Below are 20,217 nucleotides of genomic sequence, written 5' to 3'. Positions count from 1 at the left end.
TAGAGTGAAAGCAGTCAGATATGTCAGGTTTGGATTTAGCCTAAGGATCTACAATAAATTTCAGTTCTTTTGTGACTGAATTTTTTACAGTGCAAAGTTACTCAAAACCATGTAGGCTTCCAGACTGGGAAACCAGAATGCTTCTGCATGCCATTATGCAGGTCCCCAAACTCCACAAGGACAGAAGCTCCTTCCTTTGGGATCTCGCCCTGTGTATCTTTTCATTTGGCTGTTGGAAAACTTCTGGCAGGCAAGGAGTTTCCTCCATTCTGACCTATTGTAACTGACCAAAAATCTATTTCATGCAAGCAATTTGCTTTCTTAGAGTTCAATTCATGATTTCTGGGAGAACTATGGGAAAGAAAAAGAGAGAACCTTGGAATCTAGATACCTTCATCCATCCATTTTCTACTGACCCTGAAAACTACAGAGAGACCAGAGTCGCTCATCACCACTGCTGCTGCTGGTCCCAGTGCTTATGAGGACTCCCAAGACTACTGGAGCACAAGCTGCCCTGGAACTTCACTGTCAGGCAGAACCCTGAAGCCTAGGTCCTCCAGTCTGCTTCAGACTTTCTCGGAGGCATGACAAGAAACCTAAGGGAAAAAAAAATGTAGGGCCCAGAAGGACAAAATGGTGGAGTAGAAGGACATTGAGCTCACCTGTTCCTACAAAAACACCAAAATCACAACTAGCTAAACAGCCTTCAATAAAAAAGACTGGAACCTACCAAAAAAAGATATTCTATGTCCAAAGACACAAAGAAGAAACCACAAGACAGTAGGCGGGGGCACACTTGCTATTTAATCAAATCCCATACCACCCAGGTGGGAGACCCACAAACTGGAGATTATATGGCAGAAGTTCTCCCACAGGAGTGAGAGTTCTGAGCCCCATGTCAGGCTCCCCAGCCTAGGGTTCTGGCATCAGGAGGAGGAGGCCCAGAGCATTTGGCTTGAAAGGCCAGCAGGGCTGGAGTACAGGAGCTCCACAGGACTAGGGGAAGAAGAGACTCCACTCTTGGTAGGCATACACAAGGTCTCATGGGCACCAGGACCCAGGGCAGAAGCAGTGACTTCATAGGAGCCTGGGCCACACCTACCTGCTGGTCTTGGAGGGTCTCCTGGGGAGGTTGGGGGCAGCTATAGCTCACCCTGGGCACATGGACACCAGTGGCCATGGCAGAGATATTGGAGAGTGCCATCTATATGAACTCTTATTGAAGGCGGACATCTTGCCTGGGTCATAAGCACCAACACCTGGCCCCACCCAACAGCCTGTAGGCTCTAGTGCTGGTAAGCCTCAGGCCAAAAAAACCAACAGGTCAGGAACACAGGGCCCCCGTGTTTGCTGCCTAATCAGCAAACAGGCTGCCTAAAGACTTCCTGAGCCCACAGCCACCTCTAGACAAGCCCCTTGACATAGGTCTGCCCACCAGAGGGCCAAGACCCAGCCCCACCCACCAAAGGGCAGGCATCGGCTCCTCCCACCAGGAAGTCTGCACAAGCCTCTTAGACCAACCTCACCCTCCAGGGGGCAAACACTAGAAGCAAGAAAACTACAATCCTGCAGCTGCAGAACTGAGTTTGTAAACTCAGGTCAGAGGCTACCCTTGGAACAGCTCTTCCCTGGCCCTTGAGTGACAGGAGGGGACTGTACTGCCGGGACACATAGAACATCCCTTACAGAGGGCCACTTCTCTATGGTTGAGAAATGTAACCTACCACAGACATAAAAATACAAATAGAAACTTAAAGAAAATGAGACAGCAAAGGAATATGTTCCAGACAAAGGAACAAGATAAAATCCTGGAAGAACATCTAAGTAAGGTGGAGATAGGCAATCTACCCAAGAAAGAGTTCAGAGTAATGATCATAAAGATAATCCAAGAACTCAGGAAAAGAATGGATGCACATAGTGAGAAGTTGTAAGAAGTATTTAAAGAGTTAGAAAATATAAAGAAAATATAGAGAACACCAGAGTTAGAAAATATAAAGAACACCAGAGTTGAAGAATACAATAACTAAAATGAAAAATACACTAGAAGGAGTTAATAGCAGAGCAAATGAGGCAGAAGAATGAATGTGCTGGAAGACAGATTGGTGGAAATCACTACCACAGAACAGAAGAAAAAAGAAATGAGGACAGCTTAAGAGACCTCTGGAACAATGTCAAACACACCAACATTCACATTATAGGGGTCCCAGAAGGAGAAGAGAGAGGGAAAGGGCCTGAGAAAATATGTGAAGAGGTAAGAGCTGAAAACCTCCCTAATATGGGAAAGTCACCCAAGCCGAGCTGAAAACTTCCCTAATATGGGAAACAGTCACCCAAGCCCAGGAAGCACAGAGAGTCCCATACAGGTTAACCCAAGGAGGAACACACCAAGACACATAGTAATCGAACTGACAAAAATTAAACAGAAAATGTTAAAAGCAACAAGGGAAAAGCAACAGATAACATACAAGAGAACTCCAATAAGGCTAGCAGCAGATTTTTCAGCAGAAACTCTGCAGGGCAGAAGGGAGTGGCACAATATATTTAAAGTGATGAAAGGAAAAAACTTACAACCGAGAATACTCTACCCAGCAAGACCCTCGTTAGGATTTGATGGAGAATCAAAAGCTTTACAGACAAGCAAAAGCTAAAAGAATTCAGCACCACCAAACCAGCTCTACAACAAATGCTAACGGAACTTCTCTAGGCAGAAAAGAAAAGGTCACAACCAGCAACAAGAAAATTACGAAATGGGAAAGCTCATGGGTAAAGGCAAACCTACAGTAAAGATAGGAAATCATCCACACACAAACTGGTAGGGAAGTTAAAAGACAAAAGTAATAAAATCATTGCATCCACAATAAGCAGTTAAGGGACACACAAAACAATTAGATGAAAATATCAATATAATATCAAAACAAATAATCGTGAAAGGAGAAGAGTACAAATGAAGGATATTTAGAATGCATCTGAAATTAGGAGATCAGCAACTTAAAACAATCACATATATATAGACTGCTATACCAAAACCTCATGGTAACCACAAACCAAAAACCTATAATTGATAAACACACAAAAAAGAAAAAGGAATCCAAACACAACACTAAAGATAGTCATCAAATTACAAAAGAGCACAAAAGAGGAAAGGGGAAAAAAAAAAGTCCTCCAATATACCCTGCTAAGCACTTGTGCTTTGAGCACACATGCTGCCTTCTGCTCAGATCCTGAACTACACTAGCTACCCAACCTTCCAACCAATCTGGTCAGAATTCAAAGAACCTGGAGTAGCCCTCAGGTCCATAGGCTCACATAAGAATATGATTCCCCCTACAATAAACGTAATAGTAACTACCATTGAACTAAGCATCTACTATGAGTCCCCTATTAGATCCTGGACATTTGCCTAGGAAGACCATCCAAGGTTAAACTACTCAAGGTCACACAAACCCAGCTTGTGATTCTACTGATAGAACCCATGTTCTTTCTGTGGCACTGCTTATGAATAAGGGCGTGTCCACCTGGGTCTCCAGCTTAACATGGCCATTTCTTCCTTTTGGGGTGTAGCCCTATCCTGAAGGTAGGCAGTCTCGACTGAGGCTCTGACACTCTGTATGTGTCTTATTAGCCCCCTCCCTGCAATGGTTGGACCTGACTTTTGGACTCAGTCACTGCCTGAAGCATTGCTCCTTTAGGGATGGGTTGCTGGCAACAAGGCCATTCACCGGTCACTGTCCAGGCCAGTACTGCCGGCCCCATCCACCACAGAAGCTCTGGGGTGGAGTTAGTTCACCCAGCCTGATCTACCGATAACATCTTCTCCATAATAAATGCTGATGAGAGATGTTTGGATGGCCACCTACTGTGGGCCAGCATTACATTAAGCACCTAAAATTTATTGTTGAACTTGAGTGGTATTCATCCACCCTGGACCCTCAGGCTGCCTGTCATCTAAGCCCACATCAGATCATGGCCAAAAGCATGAAGAAGTATTCCCTTGGTATGTTGACACAGTAGAAAAGGCTTTGTGCAAGAGAAATCCCAAGAAACAACAAATGTGAGACGTACACAGAGAGACTCTGGGTTCCTGCAGAATCATGGGTTGTTGGTCATAGTTCACACTGTCAGTGGGAAACTCACCCAACACAGGTTTGTAAAATTACATCAGTGGTGATAAAGAAGTTGGAAAAGTGATTGGTAAGGTTGAGAGTTCCATTTAGTCTCAGGTGGCAGCAGTTCCTCCTATAGCCTCTATACCATACATCAGTTCTTTACAATGTGCATGAAAATCACCTGGGGCTCCTGTTACACACAGATTCTAACTCAGTACATCTGAGGTGGAGCCTGAGGCTCACCACTTCTAACAAGCACCCCGAAATGCTGAAAGCCACCGATCCTCAGACTACACTTTGCATAACAAGCCCAGAGACCTCCCTGACACAGGTTTAAAAAGGAAAAAATATAGTTGACTTACTTGGGTCTAAGTCATGCGTGTAGGTGACATTAGAACCTTCCGGCCAACTTGCATGATCTTACCAGAAACGTAATCATTCATAGAGGAAAAAGACCAAGCCAGCACTGAGTCTCAGAGCATGAGGCAGATGGAGCTCGGGGTTGAGGGATCTGGAAACACATATAGAAATCAAGAGAGCAAAAGAATAGGCAGCAGTCACAGGAATAGCAACAATGTTGTTCAACTGAATAAATAATCCACGTTTGAAAAGCAGAGATGAAGGTAGCCTGAGGTATTTGAAGTCGGGTCAGGGAATGCCAGACCTAGGACGCTAGACTCACTGGCACAGAAAAGGCAAACTTCAAAGTCTTAACAACAAGCCACAGAAAGAAAGTGCAGGCAAAACAAAAATGCCAGAGGGAGCATAAGGTCACAAATGTCCAGAAGGCAACCTGGTAGATTCCCAGATGTGGGTAGTGAACTTAACTGCTCACCTTCAGCTTCCAGAAGGAACGGAGCAAGGAAAATCCAAGTGTCCTAGTCTCAGAAGAAATAGTGTGTCCACCAAGGAATCCAGGAAGGCTTGAAGGATGGGAGCTGGAAAACTCAGCAAACGCTCAGCTCTGCTACCCACGTCAAACCCGTGGTAAAGTTACGTTGTACTGAACCAATGAAAGGCCTGTATTCCTTCCTACATGCGTGGGGCAGAATCAAGACGTTAAGTGCCTCTAGCTGTGAAAATTGGCAAACAGTATGAGGCACGCTGGTAGAGCCCTGAGTCTCAAAGTGAGGTCCTAAATCAGCAGTATTAGCATCATCTGGGAACCTGTTAGGAAATGTAAATTCTCAGCCACGCTCCAAACCTACCAATCAGAAACTGTGGGCGTAGCGCCCTGCAGCCTGTTTCTACAAGCCCTCCAGGTGATTCTGATGCACACTCACTGAAGTAGAGTCTACTGAAACCATGGCAGAGAGACAAGGCCAGGTGTGGCAAAGGACAATCATTATAAGTGGGCTTGATGATGGTGCTTTTAAAGAGCTAGTGAAGACTAAAGCCTGTTTACATGGAGAAGAAAACCCAGTAGAATAATGTAAAATAAAAATTCATTAAACATGCTCAGTGATCAACAAAGTTGGTCTATGATATTCCATGGTAGAGTTTTATCAATGTTGAGGAATCATCCAGCCATGGGTAGGACAATAATGTTCTGATGCTGATAATGAGAGACATCATGAGTACCCAGAGGGTCAACTCACAATATGTGCTTGAAAGTTCTCTCTGATGTATTTTTAAGAGACTCACCCAAAAGAAATGCCATTGGTGCCCTTGCTTGTGAAGAGATCTTCTCATAGGGGAAAAACAAACTTGAGAAAAACAAACATGGTGGTCTTAGTGGGATCTGTTTGACAAAAACATTGAGAACAAATTTTGTTTTCAATATGAACACAAGTGTAAGACACAAAACCCCAAAACATGTAGGGCTTTAACTACAGGCACGCCTTGTTTTATTGTGCTTTGCTTTACGGTGCTTCACAAATACTGCGTTATTTACAAATTGAATGTTTGTGGCAACCCTGCATCGAGCAAGTCTATTGGCACTATTTTTGCTAAGTTTGTGTCTCTGTGTCACATTTCGGTAATTCTCACAATATTTCAAGCTTTTTCATTGTGATGAGATTTATTGTGGCGATCCGTGGTCTTTGATGTTACTATTGCAAAATGATTACAACTCGCTGAAGGCTCAGGTGTTGGTGAGCATTTTTCAGCAATAAAGGAATATTTAATTTAAAAAACCCCAAAAAGCAAAAAAAAAAAAAAACCCATGTAGTTATAGTCTATAATGGAAGTAACCTTTATGATATTCTAACTAGATTAAATTCTTAAATTGCTGGAGTTTTGTAGGAACCTTTTCAGATTCACTGTATAAATTCAAGTCATTCTCTTGGTTCTAACCGTGAACAATCACTGATTAGTGAAAAACTATTAAAATTGCTCCTTTTCACAAGAGTATTTAAGTGATTTTGATACTTCTAAAGAGATTCTCTAAGTGCCGGGTGCTGAGAATTTATATATAATCATTGTCAACTACAGCATAGTGCAGTATATTGAAGAGCTAACATGAGTAGCTGTCAATAGAGGCAGATTATTAACAGCTGGGCATAAACTAGTCATTGGTAGATTTAAAATTACAGCTTATTTTTCTAAGTCATTTCATATGAACTAGATAGAGTGATATACTCAGAAGTTTACATTCCCCTATTTCAGTGGTACTGAATAAACCTAGGCAATGGATAATCATGTCACATATGATCTTTAGTTTCTCTCTATTCATATAATCACAGAATCATTTTGAGGGAAGAGATTGTGTTTTGAGTGTAGCCTTCACTCTTGAAGGACCATCCAGCCTTTGCTTGGACACCACTAGCTACGGGAATTCATTACTCAGAACACCACCCATTCTTTCTGGGAACATTTCTAATCTTTTGAGGTTTGTCTGCCTTACCTCCCAGATAAATTCATCAGCTTGAATCTTTGGCTTCTCCCTGAAGTTAAATATAAATGAGTCTGATCCCTCTGATTATTTTATATTTCTTTAAATATTTGAAGGCAATTATAAGAATCTCTTTTAGTCTTTTCCGGACAATTCAACCTAAATTCTCTCAAAATTCCTCATAGGACATCAGTTTTAGACCCTGCAAGTACCTTGGACAAAGGATGCAGTTTTGTCAGTGTCTGTCTTCAGATGCAAACTCTAAAACAGTCTGACCAGGAGACTGTAAAAGATCCCTCAGGTGAATGAGAAGATTAGATGTCACACAATTCTTATGTCCACTGCAGGAAAATAGCCAGTTACTTTATTACTCCTTTATTGAAGTAGCTTAACAAAATCCACCTATAACTTAAGATTATACGACAATGGACATGCTAAGGTGTAAGATGTAAATTCAAATGGCCCCTTGGCTTATGGCTATGAACTTCTGGATGGGGGATTATTAAACTATTCGTTTTCACAAGACTTCATTTTTGGTACTCTTAAGAAGAGAATCGTCAATAAATAGAAGAGAATCGTCAATAAATAGAAAAGAATATTTTGATAGAGAATGATGCCTTTCTGTAGGCAAGTGAAGGGGAAAAAAGAGTTGGAAGGAAGCACATCTTTTAAATAAGAAGGACTGGGCTTCCCTGGTGGTGCAGTGGTTGAGAGTCCGCCTGCCGATGCAGGGGACACGAGTTTGTGCCCCGGTCCGGGAGGATCCCACATGCCGCGGAGCGGCTGGGCCCGTGAGCCGCGGCCGCTGGGCCTGCGCGTCCAGGGCCTGTGCTCCGTGGCGGGAGGGGCCACAGCAGTGAGAGGCCCGCGTACCGCAAAAAAATAAATAAATAAATAAATAAATAAATAAGAAGGACTGAGTTGTGACTGATGCTGTTGCAACATCAGCACCATTTCTAGAATGAACTACTCTCCTGCTCACCACCTCACTTCATCCTCACCTTTTCACCACTGTAACAAAATTATTGAATTGTTTCTTCCCCACATTTGTGTTCCCAACTTCTACTTCTGTGTCCTCTTACACTTCGGGGAAGAATATCCCCTCTTTGTAAAGGAGACAGAGGAACTAAGTGTTCTTTCTATGTAAAAGTAATGAGGAGTCTTTTTCTATTTCTCAGTGTTTTCTTCTAGACAGTGACTTTTCCACCAGTAGCCCCTAGGACTTGTGCATTACAAAAGCTGCAAAGAGCTCTTTGGAAGCAATCCAAAGGAAATAGGTACATACTTAAAGGTGTTTTATTTAGACTTAGAGGTTTATTTATATTTGTCTCCACAAATTCTAAACAGTATTGATCTATGTACTTGCCAGGATAAAACAAGACAAGAGACATATCTTACCACTTAAAAAAAAATCTCTCATGAGAATAAAGTACAACTAAAATATCCTTCATCTAAATGCATGGCTAATATACCTCTACTGTAAATTCAGGGTACAATGAATTTTGGATTAGCATTAGCAAACCACCAAAGAGGACACGTCCAGGTCTTTTATAGTGCTGTGTAGGTTTCTGAACAGCATTTAGAAATTTTTTAAATAAATTGTATGAATTATGAGTCCACTGGGTTTTCTTCTAGAACATCCTCCTAAAGAATACCAAATATGGTGTTTCGGCAATGATTGATTAGGTGGCCAAGAGTATTTCCTTAAGAGGCAACAAGGTTTAGTTGGAAGGCGTGCATTCAGACAAAAAATAGGTTTGAAACCTAGTTTCATCCTTAATAAAAATAACTTGATGCAGTTATATATGCACTCTCAGCCTCATTTTTTCTTCTGTTAAATAAGGATAATAATCTCTCCTTCTAAGTGTTCTTGAGGCATAGTCTAGGTAATAAATACAAAAGTTTTATTTCCTTTCTTTTTGCAGTATATGTATTTTCTCAAACTTAACAGTAAGTTGAAGAATTTATAATGGACTAGGAAATACACATCTTCAAAATGAAAAGGTTTAAGAGGTCTTATAGAGAAATTTTCTGTTAATTAGTATTTCATTGCATCTCTAGTTATGGTCCTTCTCAATAACTGAAAGATGGCTCTCTAAAGTCCAGCATCAATGACATTAATGCTTCGCTTATCTCCATCTTGCTACCATTTTGGGTCATATTCCCATGCATTATTCTCTCCCAGAGAATGAATGAAGAAAGGAAAGGACATAAAACTTTATTAGCATTTCTGGTAATAAATTTAACTAAGAGACATTTTGAACTATGGATCAAAATGTGATTGGGTTCCCAATTCAATTCTGTTGACAAGTTAAAATCTTTGGAGGCAAGTGAAGATACTATCCAAGTCAGCATTTCCAATTTTGGGAAAATGATAGCGTCAGGACGGGGGTGGGGGGGGGGGTGGGGGGGGTGGGCTGCACACATAGGTGGGATAATGACTGGCAGTAATGGTGGGGAACCATTGAGGAGAACATTTCAGTGTTCCTGAAATGTCACCAAGCCTTCAGTATCATCAGCACCTCTGCCTCCATGCCAATTAAAAATCCACATAAATGTGGGGGCTTCCCTGGTGGCGCAGTGGTTGAGAGTCCGCCTGCTGATGCAGGGGACATGGGTTCGTGCTCCGGTCCGGGAAGATCCCACATGCTGCAGAGCGGCTGGGCCCGTGAGCCATAGCCGCTGAGCCTGCAGGTCCGGAGCCTGTGCTCCGCAACGGGAGAGGCCACAACAGTGAGAGGCCCGCGTACCGCAAAAAAAAAAAAAAAAAAAAAAAAAAAAAAATCCACATAAATGTACTTTAGAAACAAAGGAAATGGTGGCCTTCAGATGAGTGCCAAAATGGCAGTAACATCTTCTCTTGAAATAGCTAACCTGTTCTTTGTGTCCCTAAGCCCCTAGAGGGAATGCAGATCTCTTTTCAAAGCTCTTAGACGGGAAAGGAACACTCACAAAATGGGAAAAGATACCTGCAGGGTGGGAACAAATGAGAAAGTGAGAAAACAGCAGGAAAAGCTGCCTGAAGAGGTTTCAGTACATCGAAAACTATAAAGTCAGTGAGAAGTTGATCTTGCATTATTGTAACCAGCTGAGAAAATTCTGCCTCTAGCATATGCTAGAAAGGGTGTGAAAGAGAGGAGAGAAGACTCATTTTGCCAAACTTAGATCCCACTCATGGTTGATGAGTCCTAACTTTGGAAGTAAAAAAATAATCAAGACTTTTGAGCCTGGAGGTTCAATTAACTTTAACAGCACGGCAGCTTCCTTTCTGAATTCTTTCTTTCTTTTCCTTTCCTTTCCCTCCCTCCCTCCCTCCTCTTCCTTCCTTCCACACAGCTCTTTCAGAACATTACAAGGATCACCTTGAAACAAAATTCTTTGTATTTCCAACGCAGACTTTCTTCTCTAGCTTAGAGTTAATATGTATTTCCTAAGCAGGAACAGTGACTATATTGGGGCTTAACATAACCCTTTCCCACAAGAAGAAAACAATGGACCAAGATAATTTCTATATATATATATATATATATATATATATATATATATATATATACACATATATACACACACACACATACACACCAGTTATAACATTATGATCTCAAAAAAGGAATGGAATTAATCAGGAAAAGCTTAGAATGGGTAGCCCAAAATATTAATTTAAATACAGAGATAAATGCAGGATGTTAATAAGAAGTATTGAGGAGGATTTCATTAAAATGTAATTTTTGCAACAATGCTCAGGATGCAGACCAGTTGTAGAATAACGTAAAACATTTATCTGGACTAAGGAGGCAATTAGGATAAGATTTAGAAAAGTGAAATAATGGCCTTTGTCGCAACACAGACATGAGAAACCTGTTTTCAGGCAAGAAACAATGAAAACATGTAATAGCAATGAACTTGAAACATTTTGTACTACCTCTTTAGTGAATCTTTCCACATAGTGGGAGGAAACACGTTTTGTTTTTAAAACTAGATTTTATAAATCCAAATATCAGATTTTCCTCATTGATTTTAGAGGAATGGTTGTAATGTTTTTCATGCTCACAGAAATATTTTCTTGATTTTTCCTTGAATAACTAAAGACAGGAGCCAGGAACTGGAGTTAACACTACCTCTGGTGTCATGTTGAATTATGAACCATAATCAGCCATTTAGCAAAGTTACCCATAGTTAAGGATTCTAGAAGAAAGTAGGGGCACAAATATATTTCTGATGTTCCATCTACTTTTCTTAAGTTTATCATATAGTAGGATGAATTACAACTTTGGATTTTGGAGTTGGTAGATATGAACTTCCTTATGTTCTACGCTGCATTCCTATATATGCAACATTCATTCTACTTGTCAAATAAAGTGCATTTGTAATTTTGCTTATCTTTTCAAAACCATATTTTCTTAGCTCCTTCTTCCTGGCATCTTGAACGATATGATTTGCTTTCACTAATTCTTGTGTTACCAGGATAAATTTGGCATTAGGGTTTTTATATGTATGAGCAGGTTTGCATAGATTTAAGCATGTATTAACAGAAGAAAACAGCTATGTTTAACGTTAGAATATTAAGTTCACCAGCTGGAAATAAGCTGTGAAAATTCTAAAGAATTTTTCAGAATTTCCTATGAATTAGTATCCACATATAGATATTGGCAATGAGATATAACACAATGCTTTCTGATGATCTTATAAACTTTAACTCAGTGTATATTTGGTTGTAAAAAAAAAGAAAAAAAAGAGTTCATTGAGAATAAGTGATTCTTGGTGTCAAATATAGCCTTCCTCACTATCCCAACTCCTGCATCCTCAGCTAATTAAGGATGCCATTCAATCACAGGGTTCTCTAACTACTTCTTAGTCCCAATGTCTAAATGCACATGTTTTTATTAATATAACTATTTTGACCTTCCAGCGTATTTTTATTGTTGTTAAAGTTTGCTTCTTACCATTCAATGTGCTTGCCTGGCCTTCCTCTAATATCAGCACCAGAAGTATATTTTAATGTAATGTTGACTTGTTCCCATTGTTACTCTGAGAGTATTAAAATAATATAAAGTATTACTCTGAGGTGATCCTGGTCTCACCTCCCTGGACACTTAGGGAACTCAGCAGAATAGTCTAGGGTGATTAAGATGGAGCATTTGGATTTTATAGCATCTGTGTGATCACCTCTATCGTGACTATTTTTAACACAGCACCTGTACTGGTCTCACAACATGTTTCCTGCACTGTCCACCCCAATCCTACAGGAGCCTTGATTATGTTTTCTGTAATATATCTCTGTTCATGTTTGATAGCGCCAATGTCCTGTCCCTGATCAAAAATCTTTCAATAAGCCAGGATGTTTGGTTTGGCATTTAAGTCACTCCCCAGTCTGTCCTCAACTTATTTTTCTGAAGTGATTTTACACACTACTCCTTCTTAAAAACTCTCATCTCATAAAAATAAGGCTACTTACTTGTCCTTAAATACACAAGTATTCTTAGCTCTACAATTTTGATTATTTGGTCCACGCCAGTTAAAATGGTCTTTTCCCCCCAGGCTGTGGATCTATCTAACCTGGCTTTTACTTTAAACCCCAGCTAGAGTTCCCATCTCTGAGATGCTGCCCCACCAGAGTCCACAGGCATCACACCCTCCGAGTTCCCAGACACACATTGTCCACACCTCTCATTAGGTGCTTATCAAATGCTTCCTTTTATTGTTACATTTTATCTCTATACCTTGCCCTCCAAAAGAGACAATAAGTCCTGTAATGTTAGAGATTGCATCTTACATCTCTTCTCATCATCACGGCCTGGTAGAGTATTTTGCATATGGTATATGAATAATTAATATTTGTTAGTAACTATCCTGATAACTATAACCTAATTGCCATTTACTAAGAAGCATAGTTTCTATACTTTCAGATACTAACTAATCAATCTATAAAAGCGAGAGTATCAATTTTTAATATTATTATTTCAAAAGAAGAACTAATAGAAAACTCCAGAAATTTAAGAAAATATTTCAGATTTTTTAAACTGCAACTGAAAGCTTCTCACTCTTACCTCCACCTTCTAATCTTTGCAATATTGAATCGATTGTTTACTATTAGAATAGATTATGCAATAAATGCCATAAATTGTGAAAGTAAATTGTAGCTTTTTGTTGAAATTCTCAGACATGACTAGTATCACTTTCTCATTTACTTTTCAATGCTCTTTTTTTAATTATCAAATGCTTATTATTTGTTGAGCAGTTAGGCTTCTTGTGTTGCCCTGAATACATACAACCCCATCAGAAACAACTTTTTAATGCTAATAACAGCTTTCATGTAATATATCAGACCCTGCTATTTTGAAAAATGACATGACCAATAATGGGGTCCTTTAATCTGAACTTTTTGAATAGTTACTAAGAGAGATGAATAAATATATTGATACAAATTACACTATACTACTCTGGACATATAATTATTAAAGTCTTTTTAGATGTAAAAGTTTTTTAATCTTACAATTCTGAGCCTATCTTGTATCCTTTTCAGTGTGAATTCATTGATAATATACAAGATTTGGTCTGTGGTTTTATGCCTTATTTTGTGCTATCAAGACTTATTCTTTGTCTCAAAAGTCCTTATAATTTTGAACTCAAAATCACAAAATATATGGGAATTAAATAACCTATTGATTATGCATCGAGCAGGTCATGCTCAGGAATTTCTGTTGCACTTAAGGGGACTTAAGGAGACCTTTCGATTGTCTATTTTACAAGCAGGAATTTATATTTTGTGCTTAAAATAAGGCACACATGCTTATGTGTGCATTATTTTATGCTTACACAGAGACCTTTTGTTTAAATGTCCACAAGAAACTAAATAAGAATGTAAGATAATGCCAGAAACTTTCCAGTTAATGATCACTGGTTGAATATATGTACTTACTTACATTTCATCCTGAAACTCCACCACGTGGTATTAAAGAATAAAAAAATGATAACACACAGTAAAAAGAGAATGGACAAGAAGTGTCAACAGTTTTTGGATGATAGAAAGTAGAGGATTAGCACATGACTTAGCAAAATGGAAAAACCTAAAACTTATGATCATGCAGTGGGTTCCAATGTACAGATTTGACCCATAAAACCCTTGGAAAAGTCAGGATTTAGAAGTGGAAGGTGTATGTGAGGTACAGGATTAAAAATGCAAATGAATTGAATAATCTGTGCAAAGGGCAGTTAGACTGCCCTGAGGCACCTCCTTTAGTCTATGCAACGAGGCTTCTCCTCTGGACTGGTAAGACTCTTGAAGCACAGGCAGGCATGAGTTAAGTTTCTGAATACGTGAGCATTAAATTAAATACTGTGCTGAAAAAAAAAAAGCCTGCATATTATGTAGCAAGAGCATCAGCTCCTCCCCAGTTCAGCCCAAGGAGGCTGTGGTCTGATGTATACCCCATAAGTAAAGTGGAAGACCCAGAACAAAGTCCTACCAATCCCTACAGACCTAGCATTTGGAAGGCCCTGCTCAGTCATCATATGTGAAGGATACCAGCTGATCAGCCCACTAATGCATGACAAACTGCCAACCAAGTTTTAGTTTCTCTTTGGTATGAAAGGACAACTTTTGTGAAAGACTTCTAAGGAACAGCTCCAACAAGAAAGTCAGAGGCAAAAATAAACATAATAGAAAATATTCAGGCGTTCCCACTGGCTATTCTCTCTGCTTGGAATGCTTTTCCCCATATCTGCTCTCTTTACTCCTATACTTCATTCAGAACTCGTGCAAATACAAAATAATGAGACATCTTTTCTTACTATTATATTTAATATTGTGTTACACTCCCCATCATCCAATTCTTGGTTATTCTATTTCTTTACTTGAGCTTATATTTCTGCATATATTAATCACTACACAGACATTTTGATACGTTCATGTATTTGTTGTCCATCTACCTCACCCCCAAATGGACACTCACAAAGTTAGGAACATTGCCTATCGCACATAGTAGATCCTTGATAATTACTGTTAATATTATCTACTTATCTGTTTACTTATTTAGTAAAAATAAGTAACTTGGATAAAGCAAAAACAAAGTAGGAAACACAATTTTAAAAGAATAAGTATTCAGAGAATAAGAAAATTTATAGCCAAGAAACAACTGAAATATATTAACTATACAAAAGCAACAATTAGAGAAGAATTAGCTCTTAAAAGTTCCAAATATTAAAAATTAAAGCCATAGTTCAATATAAGTTTGGGAAGACTTGGTAAAGAAAATCTACAAGAGAGTAAAGAGAAATATAAGATATGAACAATACGAAAGAAAAAATAAGAATGTAACAGATCAATCCTGAAAGACAAATGTCTGACTAATAGGAGCTTCTTGCAGTAACACAGAAGAGTAGAGGGGAGGGAACAATTAAGGATATAATGTAGGTTGTTTTCTAGAATGGAAGGAAAGCGCTCTTGGATGGAAAGTCCCTCCAGATGCTCTACAACTAAGTGAAAAAGAAACTCATCAAGATACTGTTTTACTGAATTTCAGAACTTGAAGCTAAAAAGATTTTCTACATCAATAAACCTCAAAAATATAACATGGAACCAAAGTAAGTTACAGAGTATATATATATTTTAAAACCTAAAAAACCAGCATTTTGTATTATTAATAACTATGTAAATATTCAGTAAAACTACAAAAAGCTTTCATGAGAATAATGACACCAAAATCATGATAGTAACTATCTGTGGAGAGAGAAGGGGGAAATCATATTTAGGAAGACTACAGAGGAAGCATCATTTACATGTATAAAATTTTATTTAAAAAATGACTTTAAGCAAATATAACATAAGATTCAATGAAACTGAGTGGTGGGTATAATGGTATTATTATAATATCCTCTATACTTTTTGATGTTTTTGAAATATTTCACTGGTTAAAACAAAAAGATGCAAGAAACCAAAAGAAAGAAAACAGGTTACATAAAAAATTACAGGGAACAAAATGATATCAGATTTCTTAACTGTAATAATGGAAATTAGAAGATAATGGAGAAACAGCCACCCAGTTCTGAGAGAAGATTTTCAACCAAGAAGCACATATCCATCCAAAATATCAGTCAATTAATATAAAAGTAGGGTAAAAACACTTCAGACTTAAAATCATTCACCTATTCTTAAGAAAGTCGTGAATTATGTACTCTGTGAAATAAGAGAGCAAACGAGGTAAGAGAAAGACATGAGAGCTGTTAAGAAAAATATTGCACTGGAAACTTGTTATAAGTGGCAAGATAAATTTTATTTTAGCTGCTGTAGTAGAGAAGACAGACTTCAGTATAGAGCTGAACTCCATGCCCACAAATTTGATTACCTAGGTGAAATAGACACATTTCTTTAAAGTCACAATCTGCCAAAACTCACACAAGAAGAAATTTGAATAGGCCTATATCTATTAAATAAATTGAATGAATTGATATATATATATCTCAATTAATAACTTTTCAAAACAAAAAGCACCAAGCCCAGATGGGCTCACTGGTGAATTCCACCAAGCATTTAAGAAAGAAATTATTCCAATTTTCTGCAATCTCTTCCAGAAGACAGAAGCAGATGGAAAACTTCCTGATTCTATGAGGTAGCATTAACCTAATGCCAAAACCAAAGAAAATACAGGAAAAGAACACTACCTTTTACATATATAGATGCAAGTATCCTAACAAAATGTTTTCAAACAAAATGAATTCAACAATGTACAAAAATAATTACACACCACAACCAAGTGGGATTTATACTAGACTGGTTCACTATTCAAAAATCAACTAATGCAATAAAAAAGACATTCTTGGCCACTTAGCAGGTAGCTCCAGCCACAGGCTTTTATTTTGAGATTTATTCTGACTGAGTCAGAAACCAGTTTCCTGTATCTCCCAGGTTCCAAGGGATACTTTGAAGCCTTTCTCAATAGGCTTGAAGAGAAGAGACCTTACCCCCTCTCTTACCACCACTTTATGGAGATGATGAGACTCATAACATAGCACTCTCCGAAGGAATACTCTTTCCAGTCTCCAAATTCCCTGATCACTTATGCTCAGCCCTTTCATATGTTCAGTTTAAGTGAATATGTCCTAATATTTCCTATGCAGGATCAGTCTGGTCAATCTGGTACCTCATTTTGGCATGAGAGTAGTTGGCATCTATTATCTTGAGGTTCTATCACTGAGACTGAAATAATTCCTTTTCCACCATTGATCCTCTCTGTTAGACTTGCTGAATACTAGGATGTGTTTGATGCATTCTCTTCCTGGAAAACAACATTCGTCCCTGTGCTATTGACAGCTCCACATCTGTGTATGTGATTTCAAGGTCACTAGTGCGGAAACTACCATCATTCCATTTGTAGCTGCACATCACCTAACACGCTGAACCTCATCTAAAGAGTTGTTGACTTAACTATTTTCACCGTGCAATAATTTGCTGATGATACTTTCTAAGAAGTATTGTGACCAATTTTATATTAGGAGTTGGCAAGATTGAAAAGATCCTGATTTTCTAAAACAATAATAAGTGGTGGGGGGACAAGAAATAATGTGTTTTATTAAGTAAAGTTCTCACATATTTTAACCACTAACCACATTATTGTGTTAAATTTTGCCAAACTGATGTACAGTTTTAACATTTAAAATGTGCAAAAGGTAAATATTCTGAGGGAGAGGAAAATAGCAGGCTGAAGATGAACTGCACTTGATAAAAATAGCTTAAAACACTCCCTTTGTAATATTTACAAGTCCTAAAAGCTAAGACTTTTCAGTGTAACAATGTCAGTCTGACAATTCTACTAATAAGTATTTTTACTTGTATCACTGCAGTCAGGCAAACCTTCACAAATGAAATCGATAGACATAATTTTCAGGTGGAACTGATAGTTTGACTTTAGATGCTACCTTTCTGCCTATAAAATACAGCAAGGGGAGGGGAAGAAACCTACATTTCAAAATGGGAAACTCAAAAGCAATTCAGTCCGAATAAGCTAACTAACATTTACAAAGTAATTCTCATCCTTATAAATTGCCTTCTTGCAGGAAACAGACCTTATCCTGACTTTTAATATTTCAATGCACCGATCTTGGTGGATGGAGAATGGACCAGGATGTACGGTGACATCAGTGACACCTGCCCCAGACTGGGCCCCAGAAGACCATCGCTACATCACGGTCTCGGGGTGTTTTCTGGAGTACCAGTACATAGAAGTGGCTCATAGTTCCCTCCAGATTGTCCTCGCAGTAAGTGTCGACAGCCAACCACTCCTTCTAGTGCTTCCGGAACTGTTTTATTTCTGTGCAAACTCAGTGCACACAGTTGGAACCCGTGGGTAAAATGTGGCTCTGTGCTTTTTCCTAATCAGTGCCACTTTTAACAGGGATGTGTCAGGTTAAACCAGGCTGTGCTGTGGGCCAAGTGCTTCTTTCTGGCTGTGCTGCTAATTCTGGGAACTCCCCTCTCCCTTTGCCCTAGCTTCTTCTTAGATTTACCCTAGGTACCATCCATCTCTTTTTATCACCCCCCCACCTTTTTCAAAACAATCCAGCTTTTCTATAAATTCCACTTCTAGACTATCATGCCCCTATTTTTCATAGTATTATGTCAATGAAGAACCCTCCCTCTACAAGAAGGCAGTTGGAGTTATAAATAACTCCTTTGTTTTTGAAGAACTTTCACTACAGCTAAATGCACACTTTTGTGGGATTCGTAAAGTTATTTGTGGGATTCATAAAGTTATTCATTCAACTTGATTATACATGTCTCCATTTATTTATTACAGATTGTGTATGTGCAGATCTACGTACATTTTCTTAGACTCCATGTAGATCTGCAACTGAGGTGCACCGTCCTAACAATTATAAACTAACAATACAAGTAGAATCTGCTTGTGGCCTCTTTCTTTACTTTCAGAATGATATTAACTCACAATTCTTAGATAACAAGACATAAAATATTCTGGGTAGAATGGCACCAATTGGTTCACGTAAAATTCTTCTGCAATTTAAAAAGAAACTATGTGAGTGTGTGTATTAGGTTATGTAACTAATATATAGTTATTAGATATTTTAAAATGAGGAATAGGGCTTCCCTGGTGGCGCAGTGGTTGAGAGTCTGCCTCCGATGCAGGGGACACGGGTTCGTGCCCCGGTCCGAGAGGATCCCACATGCCGCGGAGCGGCTGGGCCCGTGAGGCGTGGCCACTGAGCCTGCGCGTCCGGAGCCTGTGCTCCGCAGCGGGAGAGGCCACGGTGGTAAGCGGTCCACGTACCGCAAAAAAAAAAAAAAGAGGAATACATGTATATAAACATATACATACACACGCATATATAATCACAATGCGCTTTGCATGTTGTGCTAGTAAACACTTCCCAAGTCTCTGTGACTAAAAAACACAAAGGTTTATTCTCATGGGTCAGCAGGAAGTTTTACCAATCACTGTCACTAAGGAAACAAGGCTAGGGACACAGCCACCATCTCAATCATCACGGGTTGCCGTGCCAGAGAGCAAGGATAGATCTGGAGTGTCTACAATGGCACTAAAATGCTCCTCCTCGGGAGGAGAAGCTCATCATTGCTCATAGTTCATCGTCCAGAACTAGACACACAGTCCTACACAATCACAAATTGGTCAGGAAGGCGCGAGACCTGTAAATATTTGAAGAGTAGCATAAATTATTTCCACAATATTTGAATTATGTTCTTGGCTAAAGCACTGAGTGACCTGCCTTGAATATGTCCAAGCTGAAGCACTTCTTAATTAAAAAAACAAAAATAAAAAACCTTCTCTAATAGTTTGAAACTCTAAAACTGTTCATTTTGATTATTTTTAAGTAAAGATAGATTTGATGGGATGGAAGTAGTCATTTCACTGTTTAAAATTCATCTAGGTGAAGTATTCATTCTCACAGGGGAAAAGTAAAATATTTCTGGTATTTGGCGACAGATTAAATGCCTTCATATATGTGTTAGAGAGGAGTTTTAGAGGTAATATTCCTTCCTTGGAACTCCCTCTTTCTACTGTACCCAGAATTTTTGGAAAACTTCTACTTATGCAACAGGGATGATGTAAACATATAGTCTGTGTGCATGGATAGTTAAATGTGACTATTTTAAGAGAGTTATTTGAATTAAAGTGTGTATATATAAACTATATTCACAGATTTATTAAACCCCACATAAAATTTTGGCTTGCAGATAATTTGCTAAAGAAATACATTTGGACACGGAAGCATGTGTTGAGTCTGTCATACTGCCCAAAGAAAAAA

General features: G+C 38.8%; 1 protein-coding gene across 4 annotated transcripts in view; it reads left to right on the top strand.

Annotated features, from left to right (window-relative positions):
• NKAIN2 (sodium/potassium transporting ATPase interacting 2) overlaps nucleotides 1-20,217 on the top strand; it is a 990,407-nt gene that overhangs the window by 820,559 nt on the left and 149,631 nt on the right. For all 4 annotated transcript variants that reach the window (XR_009521933.1, XR_009521934.1, XR_009521932.1 and 1 more), the window contains one exon: nucleotides 17,992-18,192. Coding sequence is in view for 1 of the 4 variants with exons in the window: in XM_060030017.1 (XP_059886000.1) it covers nucleotides 17,992-18,192 (201 nt within the window). In the remaining 3 variants the exon portion in view is untranslated. The remainder of the gene's footprint in view (nucleotides 1-17,991; nucleotides 18,193-20,217) is intronic.

The sequence above is a fragment of the Delphinus delphis genome, chromosome 14 (assembly GCF_949987515.2).
Source record: "Delphinus delphis chromosome 14, mDelDel1.2, whole genome shotgun sequence".
Taxonomy (NCBI): domain Eukaryota; kingdom Metazoa; phylum Chordata; class Mammalia; order Artiodactyla; family Delphinidae; genus Delphinus; species Delphinus delphis.
This window is presented reverse-complemented; position numbering and strand designations above follow the sequence as displayed.